The sequence below is a fragment of the Agelaius tricolor genome, unplaced genomic scaffold, assembly GCF_023055355.1.
Source record: "Agelaius tricolor isolate 1412-34295 unplaced genomic scaffold, bAgeTri1.0.p SCAF_2, whole genome shotgun sequence".
Classification (NCBI taxonomy): domain Eukaryota; kingdom Metazoa; phylum Chordata; class Aves; order Passeriformes; family Icteridae; genus Agelaius; species Agelaius tricolor.
This window is the reverse complement of record NW_027269262.1, coordinates 70844673-70865610: the sequence shown is the minus strand read 5'-3', so window position 1 is coordinate 70865610 and position 20938 is coordinate 70844673. Positions and strand designations below refer to the sequence as shown.

Below are 20938 nucleotides of genomic sequence, written 5' to 3'. Positions count from 1 at the left end.
GTACAGGTCAATGGATTTAGAGAATGCCTTTAACAAAAACTGAATGCTATTTTGTTCATTCATAATTTAAGAACTCTAAAGATGATAAAGCCTTACATACCTGCTCCTGTTTGAATGATCTGATTGAAATCCTGGTCTCATCAAGGGACAAAACCCTTGTTATCAGAGAGGTCAGAATTGCAGATCTGTTGCCAAAAGTTAAGAAGAAGGTAAATAGGTAGCTGCAGTATATATATGCAGTAACTTCATAGTTACAACTCTTGTGGTAATTTACTATTTAAACATCTGCCATATTATTGGTGTTTGAAAATGCCACTGAAAAAAAGGCAACTATGTGTATGTGGCATATAGAAATAAAGTTATATTTAAGATCTGAGAGAAAAAATCTCACAAAATCCATCAAGAACCAAGTACTTTTCATATTTTGCATTTAGTACTGCACTTTTAAAAGGCATATTTAAGTTTCATGCTTAGTTTTAAGCCTGAACTACTTCAATTGATTAGTCTAGGTGCTCTGCTGAACTACATTTGAATACTCAAGCTCTACTAGAAAATTCTTCTTTTTCATTGCTCCCCTCTCAAGATCCTCTATGCATTGTCTTATGTACCACTATATTTCAGTCATGAGACATATTAATTAAAACCCAGGCATGTTCCTGGTTTTGCTCATGCATCGTGGTATAATATTCAAGTTGAGTGGGTGAAATGTTGTGTTCTGAAATGGGAAAAACTGTGGAATATGTTTATAATATAAAGCTGAAAGTGTTATATTTTGGAATATTTCCAGTACTTTAATGGAAGTTTAGATTATTATCTAGAGAGAATCACTGCAGTAGATTCAGTTATAAAACTGAGCTGGGGTGAAAGAGAGGAGAGGTTTTCAGCTCTCATCTTTGAGAATTTTGAATTCGCAGCTTTTGAATCCTAATCAGCTTTATCATGATCTTCAGTGAGTCATCTCATGAACATAGAGATGCTTATTCCTGCAGGGTGATTCTTTTACATGTGTCAGTTGAGTGTCTGTGTTAAAGGATGTTGAAAGTTAGAAGAAGTTGTCAAAATACAAGATATTATATAAGGCAGCTGGCTATATAAGTCAAAAGATATATTGCAAGTACCAGAAGCAATAAAGTAAAAACACTCTACAACTTTTTTGCAGATAAAAATGACATAAAATGCATATAATTTCAGTATTCCAAGGATTTACGTTACTTATTTGGTTTATTTATATTTGATTGTAATACCTAGTATAAAGCTCTCTAAAGTTTGTTTTTTCCAACACAAACTATTTTATGATTCTTCTGCATCAGAAGAATCATAAAATAGTTTGTGTTGGAAAAAACATTGTCTCCTCTAACTCTCTGTGAAGCATGACTTTGCTATTCCTCAGCAAATATATCAATGATGACACATATTTTGGAGAGTAAATCTCCATGGGCGTAGATATATATGCTTTCCTTAAGCATTTTTATAATTGTACCATGCCATGTGTTAGCATGGTCATGAAGTGACCGCAGCATCAGGTCCAGATACCTGAGCAAGCTGGGAGCAATTTTCTGTGGCTGCAGCAGAACCCAGGAGTGTGGAGCACAACGTGCCTGGGATCATGGCAGAGTTCCCTGCTTTGTCTGCTGAGTTAGCAGAATAGTTCAGACTCTGTCATGTTGCGATTTAATCATGACTGTCACTGGCATGGGGATATACTGGTAGTTATCCCATATACCACAGGGTATTAATGCATGTGACCAGATCATATCAGTGTATGGATGCATATATATATGTGTATACATATGTGTGTATATATATATATATAACATATATAAAAAACATTACAGAATATTACAGCAACCAAAATATCTTTCTTTACCTTTTTTTAAACCAGAGTACCTAAAAGCTTTACATTCTTGTCCTTTAAAAACTATAGCAGCACATGATTTTATATTAAGCTCCTTTATGAGTATAGATGAGTTTTCCTTTATGAGTACAGATGAGTTAGTTACTTGCTGAGATATCCTGTCACCAGTTTTTCTAGAGATTGGACAGTGTACTACTTCCCATTTTCCACTGCAATATTTATGACTCAAATTTAAGTTTTTTTTGGTATTAGAAATATCATTTGTTTTTAGACATGCCTATCTATGTTATGCTAACAGAGGATCTTGTGTCTGTGACTAAACAGCAAAGTTCCTATAGATAGTAGAAGAATAACATGTCCAAGGATTGAAATCCAGCAGCCATCCACAGACACTGACAGGTATTGCCATTGTATATTAGCTGGAGTTTGAAATTATGGTACTTAGAAAGTGTGTGGTTGTATTTTTCTTGTTCTGTTCAGTGTTTATAGATGAAAAAAATACACTAGGAGCTGAATTGTAGTGTACTGTAATCCTACAGCAATTCTATTTTTATTTCTTCAGTTTTTTGTTACAAGAAAAACCTAATGCTAAAATGGTGATTGACATAACCTCATTATTTTTACAGAGTAAAAAAAATTTAAGATGGGCTTTTAAATAAATGGTTTTCAGTAATTTTGGGGGGGGAAAAATAGTCTATTTGTTATGTAAGCTGTTACAATTGCTTACTGTTGGAAAATGTTAATCTTTTATAAAGCTTTCTCTATCCATAAGTTTAGATAAATGACTATAGTAATTTGTTGAAAATTCTTTTTTATTTGTGAAGAAAAGTAACAAATCTGAAAAATTAAAAATTGGAAAGTTATTTACTGCTTTGGGAAAAAGAGTTCACATTTGAAATTTGAAGTATATATATATGCATATATATATATATATATATATATATATATATATATATATATATATATATATATATATAAATGGAGATAAATCAGAATATAAAATATAAAATCTGTGAGCACCTTTGGTTAGGTACTACAGCAACTAAAGTTTACAGTGGTACCTAAATGATACTAGATTCTATTTCTAATACTTGATGGGTTTGGAACAAGAAGTTAAACCGTGAATACTTACAGAGCTTTCTGTGTAGTGACTTACAGAGAGCTCAAACAGTCTCATAGGGATTGGCTTGCTTGGTTTAGAAGCAAACACTGCTGTACCTTTTCCTCAGAGTAAGGGACTGTTATGCTTACAAGTCTTGTAGACTTTGGCATGGAAATTAGCCATCTACCATGCCTGTCTTCCCTAGCAAAAATAGAAGGGTGCTAAAATAGGTAGAATTAGATGGAGGAGGTCATTATTTGATGTTTCATTAACTGTATTTTCATAATGAAAGTCTTTTAGCAAAGGTAAACAGTGCTAGTGGACATTAAAATATTATATGGATGTTGAATAGTTTAACTAAGACTACCATATTTCCCTCTTCAAAAATCAGTAATTCACATGATATGGTTTCTAATGAGAAAAGAAGAAAGTTTCATCTAGATAATTTGTAAGCCTAAGTCTTTAAGAATGATATCTGAAGATTTAGAAACTTCCATTTTTAATTTAACTTCCTCCCATAAGTATGGCTGGATTTTGATATTCAAGCATAATTGGTAAGGAAGGGGTTTCCCTGCACAAGCAGGTTATCAGATAGTTTTTCTGTAAAAGGGACCATTGTTGAAGACTGGGATGATGTAGTACATGTGTTTACTGTTAAAAGGATAAAAGAATAAGTGAGGATGAAGAGAGTAAAACTATTTTTTGAATTGCTCTTTATATGCGTATGATGCAAAACCACAAAGTGAAGCTTTCAAGTGGAAGATTGTCCCCTTGACATAGCCCTCCATTTGCTGTAGTGCTTATTGGGAGGATTGCAGCCTGACACCTGGAACCTGAGGGTGATAATCAGTTTGGCTTCAGGACTCAGTCTTCAAATCCTTCAGTCTACAAAACAGCATTGCCTCAGCTTCAAAGGTTTACTGGCAAAATCCACCCTCTCCTTCACTTCGGGGAACTCCTGGTTGTTTTTGCACTTGAAGGAAATGCCCACTGGAGATTGTGGCAAACAGTGTATTAGCTACTGAGTGTGACATTTTTGAGGCCTTATCTGTTTAGCTGCAGTTGCTCCATGATGTTCTGCAGAGCACAAAATCTGCCCATTAAGCCATTAGTATTGATCCCAATGGTAAGAATGCCTACTTTCCTTCTAATCAGGCAATAGGTCAGACCCCTAATATCCTAAAAACTATTTTTTATACCTATAGAGCTAAAGAGAATGAGGCCTTAAGAGTAACAAATGGAAGCCTTAACTTCTCATGAAGTCTTTATGAGAAGCATGTGGCTGCCACTCACCTGTTCCTCTGTGTGTCCTACTGGCTGTTGGAAGGAGAGAGTCTCAGAAGGCTCATTAATATTCTTAAATATGTGGATAAACATGATAAGGGTGGGTTTTTCAAGACCTGGATATAATTATTTGTAATTTTGTTGAATATTTTTTCTTGGAATTTATTCCTATAGTCAAAGAATGTATTCTATGTTCATTTCTTGGCATCATGAAGATGGGTGACATTTTTCTCACCTTCCATAACACAGAAACCTCACTTAAACTGTCACTTAAACTAAACAGCATTCATATCAAAGCTAAGGTTGTGTTTCTCTGTCTATCAACAATGTTAAAGAAGCGAGACAGTGGATGTTTTTGCTGATGAAGCTTCCTATTCAGAAACAGAACTGATAGAAGAAGAAGTGAGGTAATTTTGTTGTGGTTTTGTGCCAGGCTCATTGTACTTTTCCTACAATCTTTAGTGCCTCAGCTTATAATTACCATTTATGTGTTACTGTGGTGTGTTTGCTTGTTAGGAGCTTATAGATGTAGGTTCATGATGTATGGTATTGTTCTGAATCTGTCTGTGGCAAGCCCTTTGTATGTGCTAGGAGTGCAATTATGACCTCATGGAAGGCCTGAAAAGACTGTTTTAAATGAATATTTTATAAACACATTCGGCAAAGTCAGCCACTATACTCTTTTTCAATGCTTTTAGAAATAAAATGCTGTTACTAACATAAAAGTCTTCATAATAAGGCTGTGGTATGTCTCTCTCCTTTTGATACTAATTAAAATTTGACTCCTTGTTACTCTTAATCACCATCAAGCCACTCATTGTATTAACTGACTTCATTGTAAAATGCATGACTTCGCTCAAGGAAAAGTCCTGAAGGGTACACATTCCCCATTTGTATTCTGTATCTGTTCAGTTACTCAAGGAGAGCTGGGAGGAGTGTGGTTTTAACAAATAGCTCCATTAGGCTATGGATTTTACTTTTTAAATTGCGTTGATTTAATGTATTTCAGGATATTGCTAACAAATATTACTCTTTGAAAACAGACCAATTACATTGGGAAAAAAGGTGGGGCTTGATTAATTTCTGAAAGTAATGACCTGATTAATAGCCTGAGATAGTAGAAGATATCACTGCTTGATCAAAAAAATCTCTTTTACTCAGTCTAATTTCTTCCCATTACATCTCCAACAATAACTCTTTCCACTGCTGTTTTGGTACAGTTCCATAGGCTGTGGGTTAAAAGAATTTTTGAATTACAAACCAATTTTTTTCTTGTTGTTGGAACCTCTGTAAGTACTAATGATATAGATTTTCACCTGGTTACAGTCTCAGCACCACATATGAATCTATCACTTATTGACTAGCCTATAGACAGACATCCCCAAGTCTAATAATAGTTAACAGTGCTACATGGTAATTATAACATCCAGATTGTGGACTTTCCTACAAACAAGAGTGCTACCTCTAGAGAGAATGAAATCTCGAAGAAATACGTAAAAACCTATTCATTTGAGAAAAAAATGCACAATTAAACTGCACTATTAATGAGTTCTTAGCTTTATTGAGACTTAAGATTATGTCAGCTACTCTTTTTTCACAGGTTGATACATTAATAGACAAAATAACAATATTTTAATCCAGAAATTGTCAGGAAACAGACTATTGCATGGATAGTCATTACTGAGACATTGGAAACATTTCAGCCCATTTATCAAGAGTATGGAGCAAGTCAAATCATACGTGTAAACAAACTATATGTTATCAAGAAGTTATCTCAGAAAATTTATTCCCCCTAAAAATGTATGTAATAAAATGATTTGCTCCAAACCAGTATCATGCAGCATATTTTATAACTAATAGAAAAGCTAAAGTTCAACTGAGCTGCTTTTTGACTAACGTTACAGGAATTGTGAAGCAGCAGATAGACAGCCATATCAAAGATCCAGATCAACAGAGCAACGTCCTGTGCTAGAGCGGACCAACTCCCGCTCCCGATCCACAGAGCGTCCTGACTCAAACCTCATCAGGTCGATGCCTTCATTAATGACTGGAAGATCTGCCCCTCCTTCACCTGCCTTACCGAGGTGAAACAGACAAATCAATCGGACTAAACCCCTTCTGCCCCACCAGCTCACCATTTTATTTTCCCAGTAGCTGATTGGTATCGCCTCATCCTTAGCCGATCACTAGCAGCAATAGATACTAACCCTTTCAGTGTGAACACACTATTTATATTCTACTCTGGATATAATGGTGTGACTACCATTGCAAATTGCTTGCTAACAGTATTTAACTACGTTTGTTTATGATTTCTCATTTGTCAGGAATCCTGGATGGTTTCCACATAAAGCACCTCATAACTATCATATTCTTCTCTTACAGAATGAGAAATTATTTGTGTTCATCAGACATTGCTTATGGAACAATCATCATAACATCAAATGAAACTATTTTTTTAAAAAAAAAGTTTCTTTAGATGCACTGTACTAACTTTGTCTATTATTTATCATTTTAACCACCATTTTCTCTGACTACATTTTACTGTGCCATAGTCTGTACTGTTCCTGTTTGAGTACCCCTTATTGATATTTTGAGGATTTCTATACATTAGTCTTAGCTTAAACAAACATAATACAATAAAAAGATGAGCACATTCTGGTCTAGATCATGTTCAGGAAAGCCTTTCTGTATTTTAGAACTGCAGAATACATTATTTTGTTTTCTGAAAGTTAGAGTTAGTATCATCAAATCCCCAGTGAAAATTGGGTCAAATATCATTGTCTTTCCTCAGTTCATTACTCTGTTTAGAAAAATTCATGTAATCTCACTGCAACTCAAAGGTAATTTAAAAAAATACCAGCTGAGTAAAGATAATTGAATTTGACTTGTGAATAAATTTATGTGTATGTGGCTATTATATCCATATGCACATGAATATGCACACAACACATTTTCTGGCTTGACTGTGTAAAAAAGTACCTTATGGAAGCATCCTCAGCCTCAATTTGGCTTCCTTTTAATGGAGAGATTTCTCTTTTTAATCAGGTCTTTTTCTGAATAGGGATAATAGTTTCCCTCTGGTACTGCAAGGGTCCCAAGTGATGTAAAGTCTACTTAGTTACATGATCAGTTCTTGACGATATTTAAGAATGACTTGGTCGTTTAATGGCTGTGGTTTGTTTTGATATGTGTCTCATAGGTCACATCCTCGAACTGGGTCTGTCCAGACAAGCCCATCAAGTACTCCAGTAGTAGGGCGAAGGGGCAGGCAGCTACCGCAGCTCCCACCAAAGGGGACGTTGGAGAGAAGTAAGTGGATGGTTTTCTTCCTAATGACATTGCCCAATTGCTCACGAAGGTTGATGGTATTCATTATTTTTCTTTTGCCATTACAGTTGAAATCTCTTGATTTTTTGTGTACAGAGTTGGGATTTGGTAATGGTATTGCATTTTCTACTGTTTTCTTCTGTTATGTTTTAACATCTACGATACTCTTGGCTGACATGAATAATTAGCAGTATAATGCACACAAAACAAGGTGGACTATTAGCATGATCCTATTCCTTTTGAAGTCAGTAGGTGTTTGGTCATTGACTTCAACAGGCACAGGAAGTGATCTTTAGTGTATTGTCTAGCGACAAAATTCTGGCTCTTTTGGGAGTCAGGAACCTAGTTGATAATTTGTGGGCTCACATGGAGTGTATTACAGAATGCTGATATAAAACCTCTGCATCTTGAAACAGGAAGAGCAAGAAGACAGGTAATGATTTTTAAAATAAGAAATGTCAGATATTTCATGATTCATGTTTTACTGGTACTGTAATTGTGCTTATCTTTAATGTCTATTAAAAGCACTGGTTGATGGAGATATTTTCTGAAATGTTTAGAAACAAAGTATATAAATACATTATTGACAGCAAATACATTTTCACACTTCTGTTTTTAGTAACTAGGTGTGCTGTGCAAAATCAGTCTAAATGGACATATACACTCCTTTTTTTTGATCCTTCTTAACATGTATATTGTATCTTTTAAAAAATTCTGTTGTTTTTAACCCCTGTGCTTTGGTTCCTTTTTTTTGTTTTTTGTTTTTGTTTGTTTTGTTTTTGTGACTTTCTGTAGACAATGGAGACAAGGAGATAGAGTCTTATGAAGGTCTGTACATAAAGAAGGGCTTGTTTTTCACCTGGAAGCCTTTTTTCAGAGGCTGTATAGGGAAAAACAAACCCAGCTGCAATTGATGTTACTTGATTGCACAGACATAGTCAGAATTATTGTCATAATGAGTTAGTGTTTATTTTTAGCCCTGTGGCTCATAAATTCTACAGGATTCTGCATGAAAAAAAGACAATATAAATAATGCTATCTAATTATGATTGTCATTAGAAAAGTACCTAGACAAGTACCCATTTTTAAAAACCTAGAATTTACCCTATGGCAAATAAAAGCATTTCAGCAGTTATGTATGTACCTTTCCCAGATTAGCAGATATTCAGGCACATGTTTCTATATAAGCATTGGAGGATATTTGACATGTTTTATGCTAGCCATTCATTTAATCAGAATGTTTTTATTCCAAATATTTTGTAGTGTGATACATTTGTTGAATTAGTAGGTAATTTGCAAATATTATGGGAAAAAATATTCAATTGAGGTAGTCTTTCAAAAAGTTAAAACATTTTTGCTTAAAATAAAATCCCCTTATATTTTACAGTATTAAAACAATTTAATTTGCTTAATAGCACGCCACAAGATATCAATTGCAGTCCTTGGTTGTACCACTGAGGGTCTTTATGTAGTATTACTGTGTTTGTCTCATCAGACTTTTTAATTTAGTATTTCCAATGTTTACAATATTTATTTCCATTTTGGAAACAAAACTTCATGAAAAGAAAACTCTTGTTTTCTCGGATCATTACTCTTATTAAATTAATTTCTTTGTCACCTTATGTGTTGTGAATTGCTTATATGAAATAGAGTTTAGATATTCCAGAAAATAATCACATCTAATCACATGATGTTTCCTGTCATTGCCGTATATGCTTTTATGTTTTACCACTCTTCCCTGCTCTTTGCTTAGTATATCTATTTAGACTGTGAGCTCCTCAGAGCAGCAATTGTGAAGTGCTGTACTTTTGCTGTGTTTGATTAGAGAGGGTAAAAGTCTTATTTATCATTTATGTCATAGGTTCTATAGAGAGAAATGTAATAAATACAATAAAATAACTATTTTTTATAGGAATTCTAGAATTGTTTCCTCTGGTAAGTATTGCTGGGACTTGAGGAAATCTCTTTTTACTCAAAAACTGAGTAATATTTTCCTTTTACTTTGTCTTTTCAAAAAAGTAGTCTTTTGGAAAATCTGGGTTATGGAAAATTGTCAGATCCACAGACTCTGATGTTCTAATATACAACCAAAGCATCATAAGTATCATCGAGATACAATAACAAGATACATTTCATATTGAACTTACACGTACAAAGATGGTAAACACTCTTTAAAACCTAATCCAGAGCTACAGCTTTCATAGAGCATTCTATGTAATTTTCTGTCATGAATTAAGAGCTCATATTCTAATACCAATAGAGTTTTTCTTTGAGGATTTTCCTGTCCTTCTCTAGGATTTTCTAATAATTTTCTTTAAAGGCAGTAATAATTTTCTTTAAAAAGGATAGTCTTCTGCAAGAACAGCAGATTACCTAACTTTGTTCAGTGGCAGAAATAATTAAGATTAATAGCAGTCTTTTTACTGTGGAGAATTGAATTTTACAGAAAGTTATTTTAGGCAAATGAAGTACTAGTTACAAAAACTGAAATTTAGTAGAATTGGAAACACTGACTATAATAGAAGGAACTTATGTTAATATTTAGCAAATATAGCACCAAGTAAACCTGCAAGTTTTGTAGATATTTGAGTAAGTTTTAATGCCTTTTTTAAGCCTCAGTGAATCAAAACTTTTGTATGTGGTTGGGGAGGCTATATGACCATATCTAAAAATGTTGTCACGGAGTTGTCACTCCTTTCTGTCTTGCAGAACACATACTTGACTCAAATGAGAAAGGTGTTTCTATATTGCAGGGGAACGTGCTGGGAAGGTTAAACTTTCTGTATTTTGAAATCAAGATTTTATTGTTGACTAGATAAAATTAAAATCAAACTGATGAAAAGAGTTAGTTAAAGGTACCTTATAGGCAATGATGAATTGGGAGTCATCCTAGCTTTGTAAAAGAGAAAAAGAAAGTAGGAAAAACTTATCTGTAGCAGACTCCTTCTGTGGGCTCATTTAGCTTGCATACATTTGAATAATTAGTATTTCTTACACGGTTGTATCTGCATACCTTTTCTTTAAATGTTGTACAAATGCCAGAACTCAAGTAGAAAGAAGGGAGTAATTTGCTGCTGGAGATATTTTTTTGTTGCAGGGCAGCATTCACTAGAATGTGGAATATGGTATGCTTATGGCTGTGACTAGAAATGGAAGGGAAGGAATCTACAGGGAAAAACCCAACCCTTTGGGTAACTGCTTTCCAAGTTAGGATCAGAAGTAAAAAACATTGATTTGGGTTAGCTTTAGTTCCATGAGCTGTATTATGTGGTTGCAAGTTTTTGCTCCAGGACATGAAGGTTCCTCTTGAATACTTTATTTCAAAATAACCCAAACTGTTTGCTTTCAAGAAAGCTACCTGGGAGTAGCTAAGAAGGACCACACCTATCTGTGGTGTACCGGTCCAAACATTTTAATCAGTGTCCCACATGCTCAGTAGAACATACACTATCCTTAGTTATATTGCATTTACAGCCTTTTATGGTTATGATTTTTTTGCTAATTCCTTAGGTTGCCACTGCTGTGTTTATTGCAGTATCAGTTTTGCCTGTTGAGAAGAATAACTGGGTATTTCTGAAATGCATGTCATTGCCTTGTCTACCCAGGCTATAGCTTAGCATCTAGGCAGTTTGGGTTTTGCTTTAGATTTTATTACTTTGGTATATTTTCATGTTATGTGGCTTGAAAATAGTTCTGAAAAGATGTCTGGGACCACTTAACAAATTTTCACTACTGAAATGCCAGAAGACTTTTTTTTCAGCTAAACTTTTGCTTGTATATTTTTTAATTACATGAGAGATAGAAATATCTTGCTGAAATGAACATTTGTAGAAAGTATTGTTAAATTGAACTTGGTTTTAGTGCTAACATGTTGATGTATTCTTAAGTGTTCTGTATTTTTCACACTAGTTGACAAGAAGTGAAAAGTGCAGTATTTATAGTTCTTAAGGGTCAACATTATTTTTTTTTTCATTTATATGTGGCTACAATGTATTTCTTTCACCTTACTCACCGTGGCAGAAGGATGAAATCACTGACCACTTGCTCCTAATTAAAATGGAGCACCATAAAGTTAAAGTATTCAGTATTCACCCTTTCAGTTCATTGTTAATTACTAATCAGAGAGAGAGTACTTTTTCCTAATATAGATTTTTATTTTTCCTTTTAAAAATCAACACAGCCCTTTCTTCCTTCTTTCTACAAAAACATCCCCCAACCATTCACCCGACCCTAAAAAAATAGAAAATCATGTTAGGCTAAACAGATGTAATAAAACCTTAGAATTTGGAAATGAAGTGCTCAGAAATTTAACAAATAGAGCTCGGTAAGGATTTGCCTTTCTATTTATGCTCTATCATAAAGACTTTAATTATATGATCTCATAATAATCTTGTGTCTTGGGAAAATTATTTCAGAACCTGTTAGGCCTGAAATTAATGCTGATTAACTGTCCTCTCTTAACTTCAGGTGTGGGTAATCTTTTTCCAGAATAAAATTAGATATGAAAATTAGCAGGAATATGGGATTAACAGGAATGCTTGATTAGGTTTAATCAGGGATAGCTAGAAACCATTAGTTAGGGTTTGTATCTCTCAGGTACAGATTGAAATCTCTAAAAGGGACAGATGTATAGTGAGAACATACTTTTCCAACTCATGCAGTCTGGAGTGGAAGCTACAGAGAGATTCTGATGGTTAGGAAGGCACAGATTCTACTAACAGAAGTGCATATCATTTATTTTAAGGGGTTTTATCTCATTTAGAATGCAATTTCATTAAATGAGAATTTATTTTGCAAAATGGAAAGGAATCTTATTGTGTTTACACAGCCCTACCCTAGTTTGATGGGAGACACAGAAAGGTGGTTATAATGCAGAAAACCGGTGTTAAGAACTGGTCATGATTCAATCATACTCTATCAGATGTGATTTTGCAGGGTTTTAAAAATATATGGCATATGGATACTTTGTTTTATAAAAATGATTGATCATATGTATAAAATATAGGATATGGTCTTAGATTACTTCAACTTGGCTGTGAACTTGATGTCTTAGGCAAACACAGCAGCCCAAAAGATGGAAATATAAAGCTTTGCACCAGCCTCTTTTTTGTGTGACTACTTCTGTGGTACTGGCCTTCATACTTGCACAGTGTAACTTGCATTTTGTGTGCTTGACAGCAAAGTAAACGGGATGGGTTAGTTAACATCAGTAAGGCTTCCTTAGGATACTTTCTGAGTCTACTCTTGGGTTTTGATTTCAACTACGAATTTGCAAAAACTCACCTTTGGGTTTCACTGTGGATGATCAGTTCACTGCCCTGAGAGGCAGCAGACCTTGAAGAGTATTAAAATATTTAAGCTGCATTGGTACAATTTCCATAGAAAAACTTGAACAAATGTTACCTATAACCTAGAGTTTAAAGTGCTTACTTAAAAATTCTGATCTTTCAGGGGAAGTAATAGCTTATAAATTTCTCTTGGATTGGCAAGAGAAGAAATTAAACAGCTTTATGAAATTTGAAGATCTTGCTGTATAGGTCTGAGACTACAAAGGGCATAAAAGGAAAATGACTGAGAAGTCATACAACTGTGCTTATGACAGCCATTGTTCATTTACCTTTCAGGGTACCTACATGCCAAAAACATATTAATTCAACTCTACTGAAAAGGGTTTTTTAAAGTCTTAGGCACATCTTCTATACATTTGTTTTAATGAGAGAAGGTTGACTGTATAGATTACATCCCTGCTGAATATTTTAATTGAAATTTTCAATGTCCTGATTTCAATTGGAATTTAAGTGTCCTGGTTTTATCATGGAGTTGGAGAGCAAAAATCTAAGCGCAGAGTAGTTTGCATTGCACTGCATTGATTATAGCCTGAATTTCTCTATTAACAATACCCTCCTAGAAACAGTAATTTTAAAATTACTATTACATGCTAGCTAAACCCAAAGTCAAGTAATTCAATGAACTATTTAATTGAACATAAACTTATACATGTAATGAGAGAACTGGAAAGAATTCTAGAAACAGAGAACATGAAAAATCAATAAGCAATCAAAATCTAAGCCTTGAAAAACTACACTATATTGCATCACATCAAAGCTGTTTAATAAATAATTGACATTTAAATTAAAGTAGGCATATGGCATATCAGTAATTCAGTTTGACACTCTTCAATATTATTACTGTTGTTACCCTCATGAGCTTTGTCACTAAAGAAAGCTGTGGTACTTTATTAATGACATTAAAAATATATTGGTGTTTCTTATCATTAATAGCACTTTCACTGCTGTTCCCAACAGCATTCTCTAGTATCTAAATATGCTCTAGGCAACTGTAGGTACTAGTGGAAAATGTCTTTCTTTTTGTGTTCTAACTACTCTGAAATCCAGATAAAAAAAGCATATTATCTGGCAAATTTGGGATATTTTTTTCCCAAGCTGAAAAAGCATTTGCTTTGTTTCTTCTGCTCTTTTTAGGTACCAAGTATGTCCACTAGTTTATGATTAATATACAGTTTTAAATATGGTGTTTGAGAATGGAAGCTTGGACTTTTTTCCCAGATAAACTAAAACAAAGCCAAGCAGAAGATTTAAACTAATTATCTACCAATACCTGTCTGTTTTCTCTGCTTTGCTACTTATTTTCTGCTTTCCAGTGCTTAAAAGTTTAGTAGGAAATTGGTGACAAAGAACATTAAGGACTGCATACGAGCATCATTACTTGCAGAACGATCTCATTGGAATTAGCTAAAGATATAAATGAAAAATAGCACAACAATTTATTTCATCTTTGATTCACTAAAAAAATAATTTCTGCCATAGGCTGAGGGTTTGTATGTTATTGTGGAGGTCTTTTGTTTGATGTTTTTCTTTTATTTGAACAGCTTGTAACAAAGCATGCGTGTTTTTGTCTTGCTTTTTCTCCCTCTCCCATCCCTTGCTTATCTAATGCAGCAGGAGCTGAAGAAAACAAGCGTGCTGGAGTTGAGGAGGCAGAGGTTGAGGCAGGTCTGTCTGACCACAAGTGCCTATCTCCTTTAGATATGTTTTCCCCTGAGTATATAGGGAAGATTTACCAGCGAGCTTGTAAATATATTGAACATAAAAAAACCCCCACAGAATATTTATATCATTTATATTCTTTTATGAAAGAACAATAAAAACAAATTAATTGAGTTTATTTGCCAGTTGTGAATGCTTAAAATAATTAAATGTGAAAAAAAGTACCCAACTATTTTACTCTTATTATTCTTTTTTATGAAGTTACTCTGTCACTATGCTCAAGTAACAGCCTTGGCAGATCTGGGTGGGTACCTCTTAGATGTGGTACTTTGCATTAATAAGTTTTACATGCAGGGAAGTAAATTATTTTGTATCATGACAGGTTTTTTTCCCTTAGTTTGTGTTAGCAGACTGATGCTGGACAAAAATAGTAGGCAACTGCATTAGGTAGAAATACTTCAACCATTTTGTATGATGTCCTCCATCCTGCTCGGAAGACAGTTGGTAGTGTGATGACAACGAACAGTTCATGATCAAATCAAACAGTTGCAAATACTTTTTTCCATTCAAATACAATGTGATTAAAACATAAATTTAACTTCTAACTTCAGGAAACACCCAGTACTGGTTCAAAGATATGCAGAGATCTAAAGATATAATTTCTCTATTCAGTTTCCTTCTCAAAGGAAGAATCATAAATGCATACATTTGCATTTACATGCCTTGTTAATAGGTTACATTCTGTTGTCCATAATGAATTAACAGTTAATAATTTCCCAAAGTGGTGGAGGCCTGGTGCACAAAAATAGATGAGTTGATCAAGAAACACATTTAGTACTAGCTGGTAGGAAAAATTACTAGCTTACAAAGGTATGCCTAAGATGCTAAATGCTGCTTAAAATTGTGTCCGAATCCTGTGCCCTGAACCTTCTTTCCATTATTATTATTGAATATTGAAGAGAAGAAAATGCAGATTAGTATTTGTTTCTATGAAGAAAAGTCAGGAGTGATGGGATGTGATGGGATTCATTACTTGTTCAAAACACGTAATTTCACGATTTCAGTGGTGGAAAGTAGGTTTAATTTAAAAATTTAAAAACTTTTTTTAAATTTTAGTTCTCACTTAGGCATCCAAATTGTCCTTTAACATTTTCCCATTTTTTGTTATAGTACAGTTTACTTTTTTATTGCTTTTGTTAGGATTCTGTATCTGTGGTGTTCGGTGGGCTGTGTGCTGTGTGCTCTTCTCTCTGTGTGTTTTGTGGTAACTCTAGCCTAGTGCATGGAGTTTTGCTCACATAGCTTGCAACAGTTTTGTGTGTGCTTGTAGTTACATTTTTCTTCATAGTACCTGTTCCAACTGTTAATCATCATTGTCTGTTTTTAATGTTGTAAAGACTGTGAGGAAAAACATCAAACCCCACCTGTTAATGGGCGAAAAGGCAAGTTGATTATGGTATTGCTTATGAATTGTGGGTGCTTGAGAAATTTAATTTTTTTTTTTGCTGCATGTGTGTGTGTTGCATAGTTCTACTAGCTCAAAATTAGTAAGTTCACATATGTTCAATTCCAGTGTGTTGTTTTACTTCTTGGATATAATTATTTTCAACTGAGGTTTAAAAATATTTATTGGAATCAAAACCTACAAATGTTTATGTTTTTGCAGCTAACTGTATTACTGAAGGTATAGTTTACACTAGGCTGATATGTGATCAGGTTGGCTATGGAGAGCTAAGGGGGTAGGTTTATATTTCTTCTTATTTTGGAATTCCTAGGCTGCCTTGCCCTAAGAGGCCAAATAAAGTTTGCAGACACCTGCAAAATTGTCTGCATTATCTTCCACTTTTTACCAGGTCTATATTCTTTTACATTGCTTGGATATTTTACAAGCTTGGCACTTTTTAATGTGACTAGAAAAAACTGACCATTTTAATTATCATATACTTTTAGAGAAAGGCTTATGTTATTAGCAGTCATTTCTATTGTCTGGTTTGTAGTCCTGTTTGATGTTCTTTTTCAAATTCTGTAGAAATAAGCTTAATTCAAAGTGCTGAAATGTTAACATGGAGATTTAGGTTTCGTATCTAAAAATTAGAACAAGAAAGTTACAATGAACAACCATAGCTTACTTTGAAGTTTTATTCGAGTTCATGCTTCTAAATTGCTTTGATAATTTTGAAGAAGTATGTTACTACTTTTCCATGTACTTCTAAGACCCTATTACGTGTATATTTTGTGTCATTGGTGTCGTCTGCCAGTGAATGAAATATGAAGTAGGTAGTGTTTTGGATTTATTAAAATTTGGGTATTCACTCTTACAGTTCCCTCTCTACCAGGAGACTACAAGGGGTATAGACCCAGTTACATTGTTATGGACCATATCTAGCTGTCTATTCCCCAGAACAACTTAGCAGATGGAATACAGATATCAGGAGAGCAGGGATTCTTTTTTGCCTGTGCTAGTTTGTTGTCTGGGAAGGACAACCACACCATTTTTAATGTCTCTGATATCAAGTGTAGACAAGACCAAATGGAATGCCTTTGCAGAGAAGGGGCCGTGTCACCAGCCTGAGGGGTCACCTTGCCTGCTCTGGTGGCTGTGCCAGCATAGTCCTGAATGAATTCAAATCTGAAAGTCTGCTTTTTTAACTGCAATGTGTGCTACTAACCAGATAGTTCAGTGTCTTACTTTTAAGATCTAAATTTCAATCATAGTAAGATTGAAGACTTCTGCCACTGACCTGGCAAAGCTGACAAAACGATTAACAGTGATTTGGTCAGGCTAAAGTTGGTTTTGTTCTTGGTTTGTCTTCCACTCCTTCAACAAAACCATTATATCATACACTTATAGAACCTGAAAGGTGTATGTACATTGCACAATAAACTACCTACTAACCTTTATTTAGATAGTTTGTTTCATACTTTTATTAAGTTCTCAAAGGTGTCCATTTTATGTTTTAGAAATTTTTTTCTGTAGAGCTCTTAAGCTTCAAAAAATGATCAGTTTCTACTATTGAATTTCAAATATTTATTACCCAAACTGTCATCCCTTTCCAATGTTCCTGAGGTCTTTAGCATTTCCCTTTCATGTTTTTTTTATGACATCTTTTGATCATTTGAGTTTGTGGGAAAAGGATCCAGTTAATTCTGCCCTTTGCTGTCTTGATTTAGGTGCATAGAAGATGATGAAGTTACTAAAGCAAAATTTTAAGTGTTTCATATTCCCTCACTCTTCAGAATATTTTATAGGATTACATTACAGCATGTCTGTATTATGGAATTAGGAATGCTTTGCAGCTCTCATCTCCCAGAGTGAGAAGTGTCTGGAGCATATTTGTGTCTTGAGTTTATAGCAAGACAAGAACCAAGTCTCTGAGTCCTGCCCTTTCTGTGCACTCTGGTTTCCTCATGCATGGGAGTCCCACTCCTCTGTGAGCAGTCTGGATGCCTGAAGGAATAGAACTGAAACTATTCTGTATTCCAGATTATTCTAAACTGTTGTACAGTTTAGACACAATCTAAAGAATTTAGGTGACTGAAAGGCAAACTAGGCAGAATAGAGGGGCTCCAGTCAAAGAAGCGATGACAGATGGACCTGCTTAACTGACTTGCAGAAGCAGTATTCAAATACACTTTGTTGAAAAACAAGCAAGTTCCTGTCAGGCCAGAGGGCATTCTCATCTTAATGGCTGATCCAAGCATCTTTTTCCATTCTAAGACCATTTGGATTTGTGGAACTGGGGCCTACACTTTGCCTGAACTACTGAACATGACTGCTGTGAGTCTCCTAGGTGCTTTCTCTTCCTCTGGCTCACTGACTCCAGACTTCACTAAGAGACCACAACAGCTTCTGAATTTTGCATGAGAAATTATACTGGATGTGTTTTACGTGGGCTGTGAGAATACTTAACATATTCCTATGTGTTATGAGTACCTAGAGAAACACTGCATTTTAATTAAATTCTAGTTCAAGCAAAGTAAGGTTTAAATAAAGTAAAGACCTGGTTAGATTGTGCTAGTTGTGGACAGGCACATAACTTCAATTTGCATGCTGGGAAAGGAGTGAAATTAGAATACCCCCACAATACAATAACACAAACCAGGAAAAATGAAGTACCTGTAAAATGCTCGAGACTGAAGAACCTACATTCTGCTAAAATTCCTTATGATATAGGGGGCTATTTGACAAATTTAGCTCTAAAACTGCCAGGGAGATGTTACAGATGACAAAAAGTCTAGCTACTAACTTGTCCATAAATACCTTCAAATTTTACTTATAAAAAATTTGAGTTTTCATCTTTCAAAAGTACATGGCAATACCACATGGCATTTCTGAGACTGGTATGTGACAATGGGATGTCATTTTATCTGCTAGACAAACACAATTTGTCTGGTTACTAACCTAATGTAAGTAATGCAGAAGAGTGAAACGGGCCTTTTGGTGCAAACAGTATTTGCACGTAAAGATGCAAGTACAATTTGCACGCAAATTGGAGCAATAAGAAAACTTTTATGTTATTTAGTAGTAATTGACATTCAGAAAAAACTAGATCTTTCTGAAGAAAGAAATATGTATTTTTCATCTTTGTGTAAGCCATTTATTGTAATTTCTTTATTGGTTGGTATTATTGCTTACATCTTTTGGCTTAGTTTCAGACCCCTTTCGTGAGCAGAATGACTTTTTTTACAATTTAGAATGGTACCATAATCTTCAATCTTAGCTGCATCTTAGCACCTTGCAGAGCTTTTCTTTTTGTGTGGTGTGTTTGTGAGAAATATATAATCATATAATACAAAATTATCTTTCTGCAAAATGTTTGAGGACTTACAATAAGATTGCATCTTTTTCAATAAATATAAAAATAACATGGAAAGAAAATACTAAACCCTATATCAAGCTAAACCTTGCCTTCTGCATTCTGCAGAATGAATTTGTATGCTGTTCACATTTTCTTGTATGCACAGAGTATTCCCTGACATCCAGGGCATGGAAATGCAAACTGAGGAGGCACTATGGAAAAGAGGTGTAGAGCAGAAGCTTGTTCTTTGCTCCATATTTATTCCATATTTATTTTGGACATTACTTGTAATTTTCTTTTTTTTTAATTAATTATTCATTAAATTCTGAAGATATTTTGATTTTTATTGTGTTTACCTATTGCAGCAGTATGAGGATTCCCATACCAGTTTCTGACTAAAAATCCATGTAGCCCAGTGTCTGGTCTTCAGTAGACCAGGTGTAGATGCTGAGGGAAAGGGAAATAAGCAGGACAAATATTCCTGTACTGGGAATAGTGTGGCCAGCAGGAGCAAGGAGTCATTCTTCCCCTGTACTCAGCACAGGTGAGGCTGCTCCTTGAGTGCTGTGTCCAGTTTTGGGCCCTCAGTTTGGGAAGGACGTTGGGACGATTCTGCGCATCCAGAGGAGACAACGAGGCTGGTGAAGAGTCTGGAACTCTTCAAGTCCTATGAGGAATGACTGAGGCAGCTGGGGGTGTTTAGCCTGGGGAAGAGGAGACTCAGAGGTGACCTTATCACTCTCTACAACTCCCTGAAAGGTGGCTGTAGTCAGTGGGGGTTGGTCTCTTTCTCCAGGCAGCAACTGAGAGAACCAGAGGACACAGACTCAAGCTGTGCCAAGGGAAATATAGGTTGGATATTAGGAAAAAGTTTTTAATGGAAAGAGTGATAAAGTTCTGGAATTGTCTTCTTGGGGAGGTGATGGAGTCACCATCCCTGGATGCATTTAAGAAAAGACTGGATGTGGCACTCAGTGCCATGGTCTAGTTGAGTTGTTGGGGCGTGGGTTGGACTTGATGGTCTCAGAGGTCTCTTCCAACCTAGTCATTCTGTGAATTCTGTGAATTCTGTTCAAGTGTGTAGTGAAGCTTATCCAGGATCCTGGCTGCCCAGTCTCCTATGCCCTGTGCCTCAGGAATCTGCATAAACAACAGTGGTATCTTTGCAGGGTGCCTTCATCTCCCTCATAGGTTCTCAGTGTTGTTTCTTCCTCCTTAAATCAGTCCTTTCAAAATGCCCCCCGGAGTGCTTATGGAAACAAGGGACTTGGGGGAGCTGTCCTTCCAGATGTCCCAGAGAAGCCAATTGAGTGACCCCGCTCTAGCGCAGCCTGCCGTGGTGCAGGCGTTTAACCAGAAGGGGGAGCAAAGCTGCCGTATTTTAAAGACATGAAAAAAGATGCGAAACGAACAAACAACTCCTCCCCATGCCTCAAATGGTACTGGAAAAAAAAAGTCTTGGAAGTGGCTTACAAATAATATCTTTGTGTTATTTAAATATACTTTAATAAATATTAATGTACTCATATTTAATGTAACATTAACTGACTGTTTTCTTCTTAGC

The 20938-nt window shown here is 35.1% G+C and overlaps 1 protein-coding gene across 50 annotated transcripts in view; it reads left to right on the top strand.

Moving 5' to 3' along the window:
* The window catches only part of RIMS2 (regulating synaptic membrane exocytosis 2), a 445153-nt gene that overhangs the window by 306221 nt on the left and 117994 nt on the right, over positions 1-20938 (top strand). For 41 of the 50 annotated variants that reach the window (XM_071421429.1, XM_071421423.1, XM_071421444.1 and 38 more), the window contains 2 exons: positions 6146-6325; positions 7441-7550. In XM_071421429.1, coding sequence (XP_071277530.1) covers positions 6146-6325; positions 7441-7550 — 290 coding nt within the window. Of the gene's footprint in view, positions 1-6145; positions 6326-7440; positions 7551-8363; positions 8397-14527; positions 14582-15972; positions 16018-20938 lie in introns of all 50 variants that reach the window. The other 9 variants (XM_071421431.1, XM_071421438.1, XM_071421427.1 and 6 more) reach the window with 4 other exon arrangements.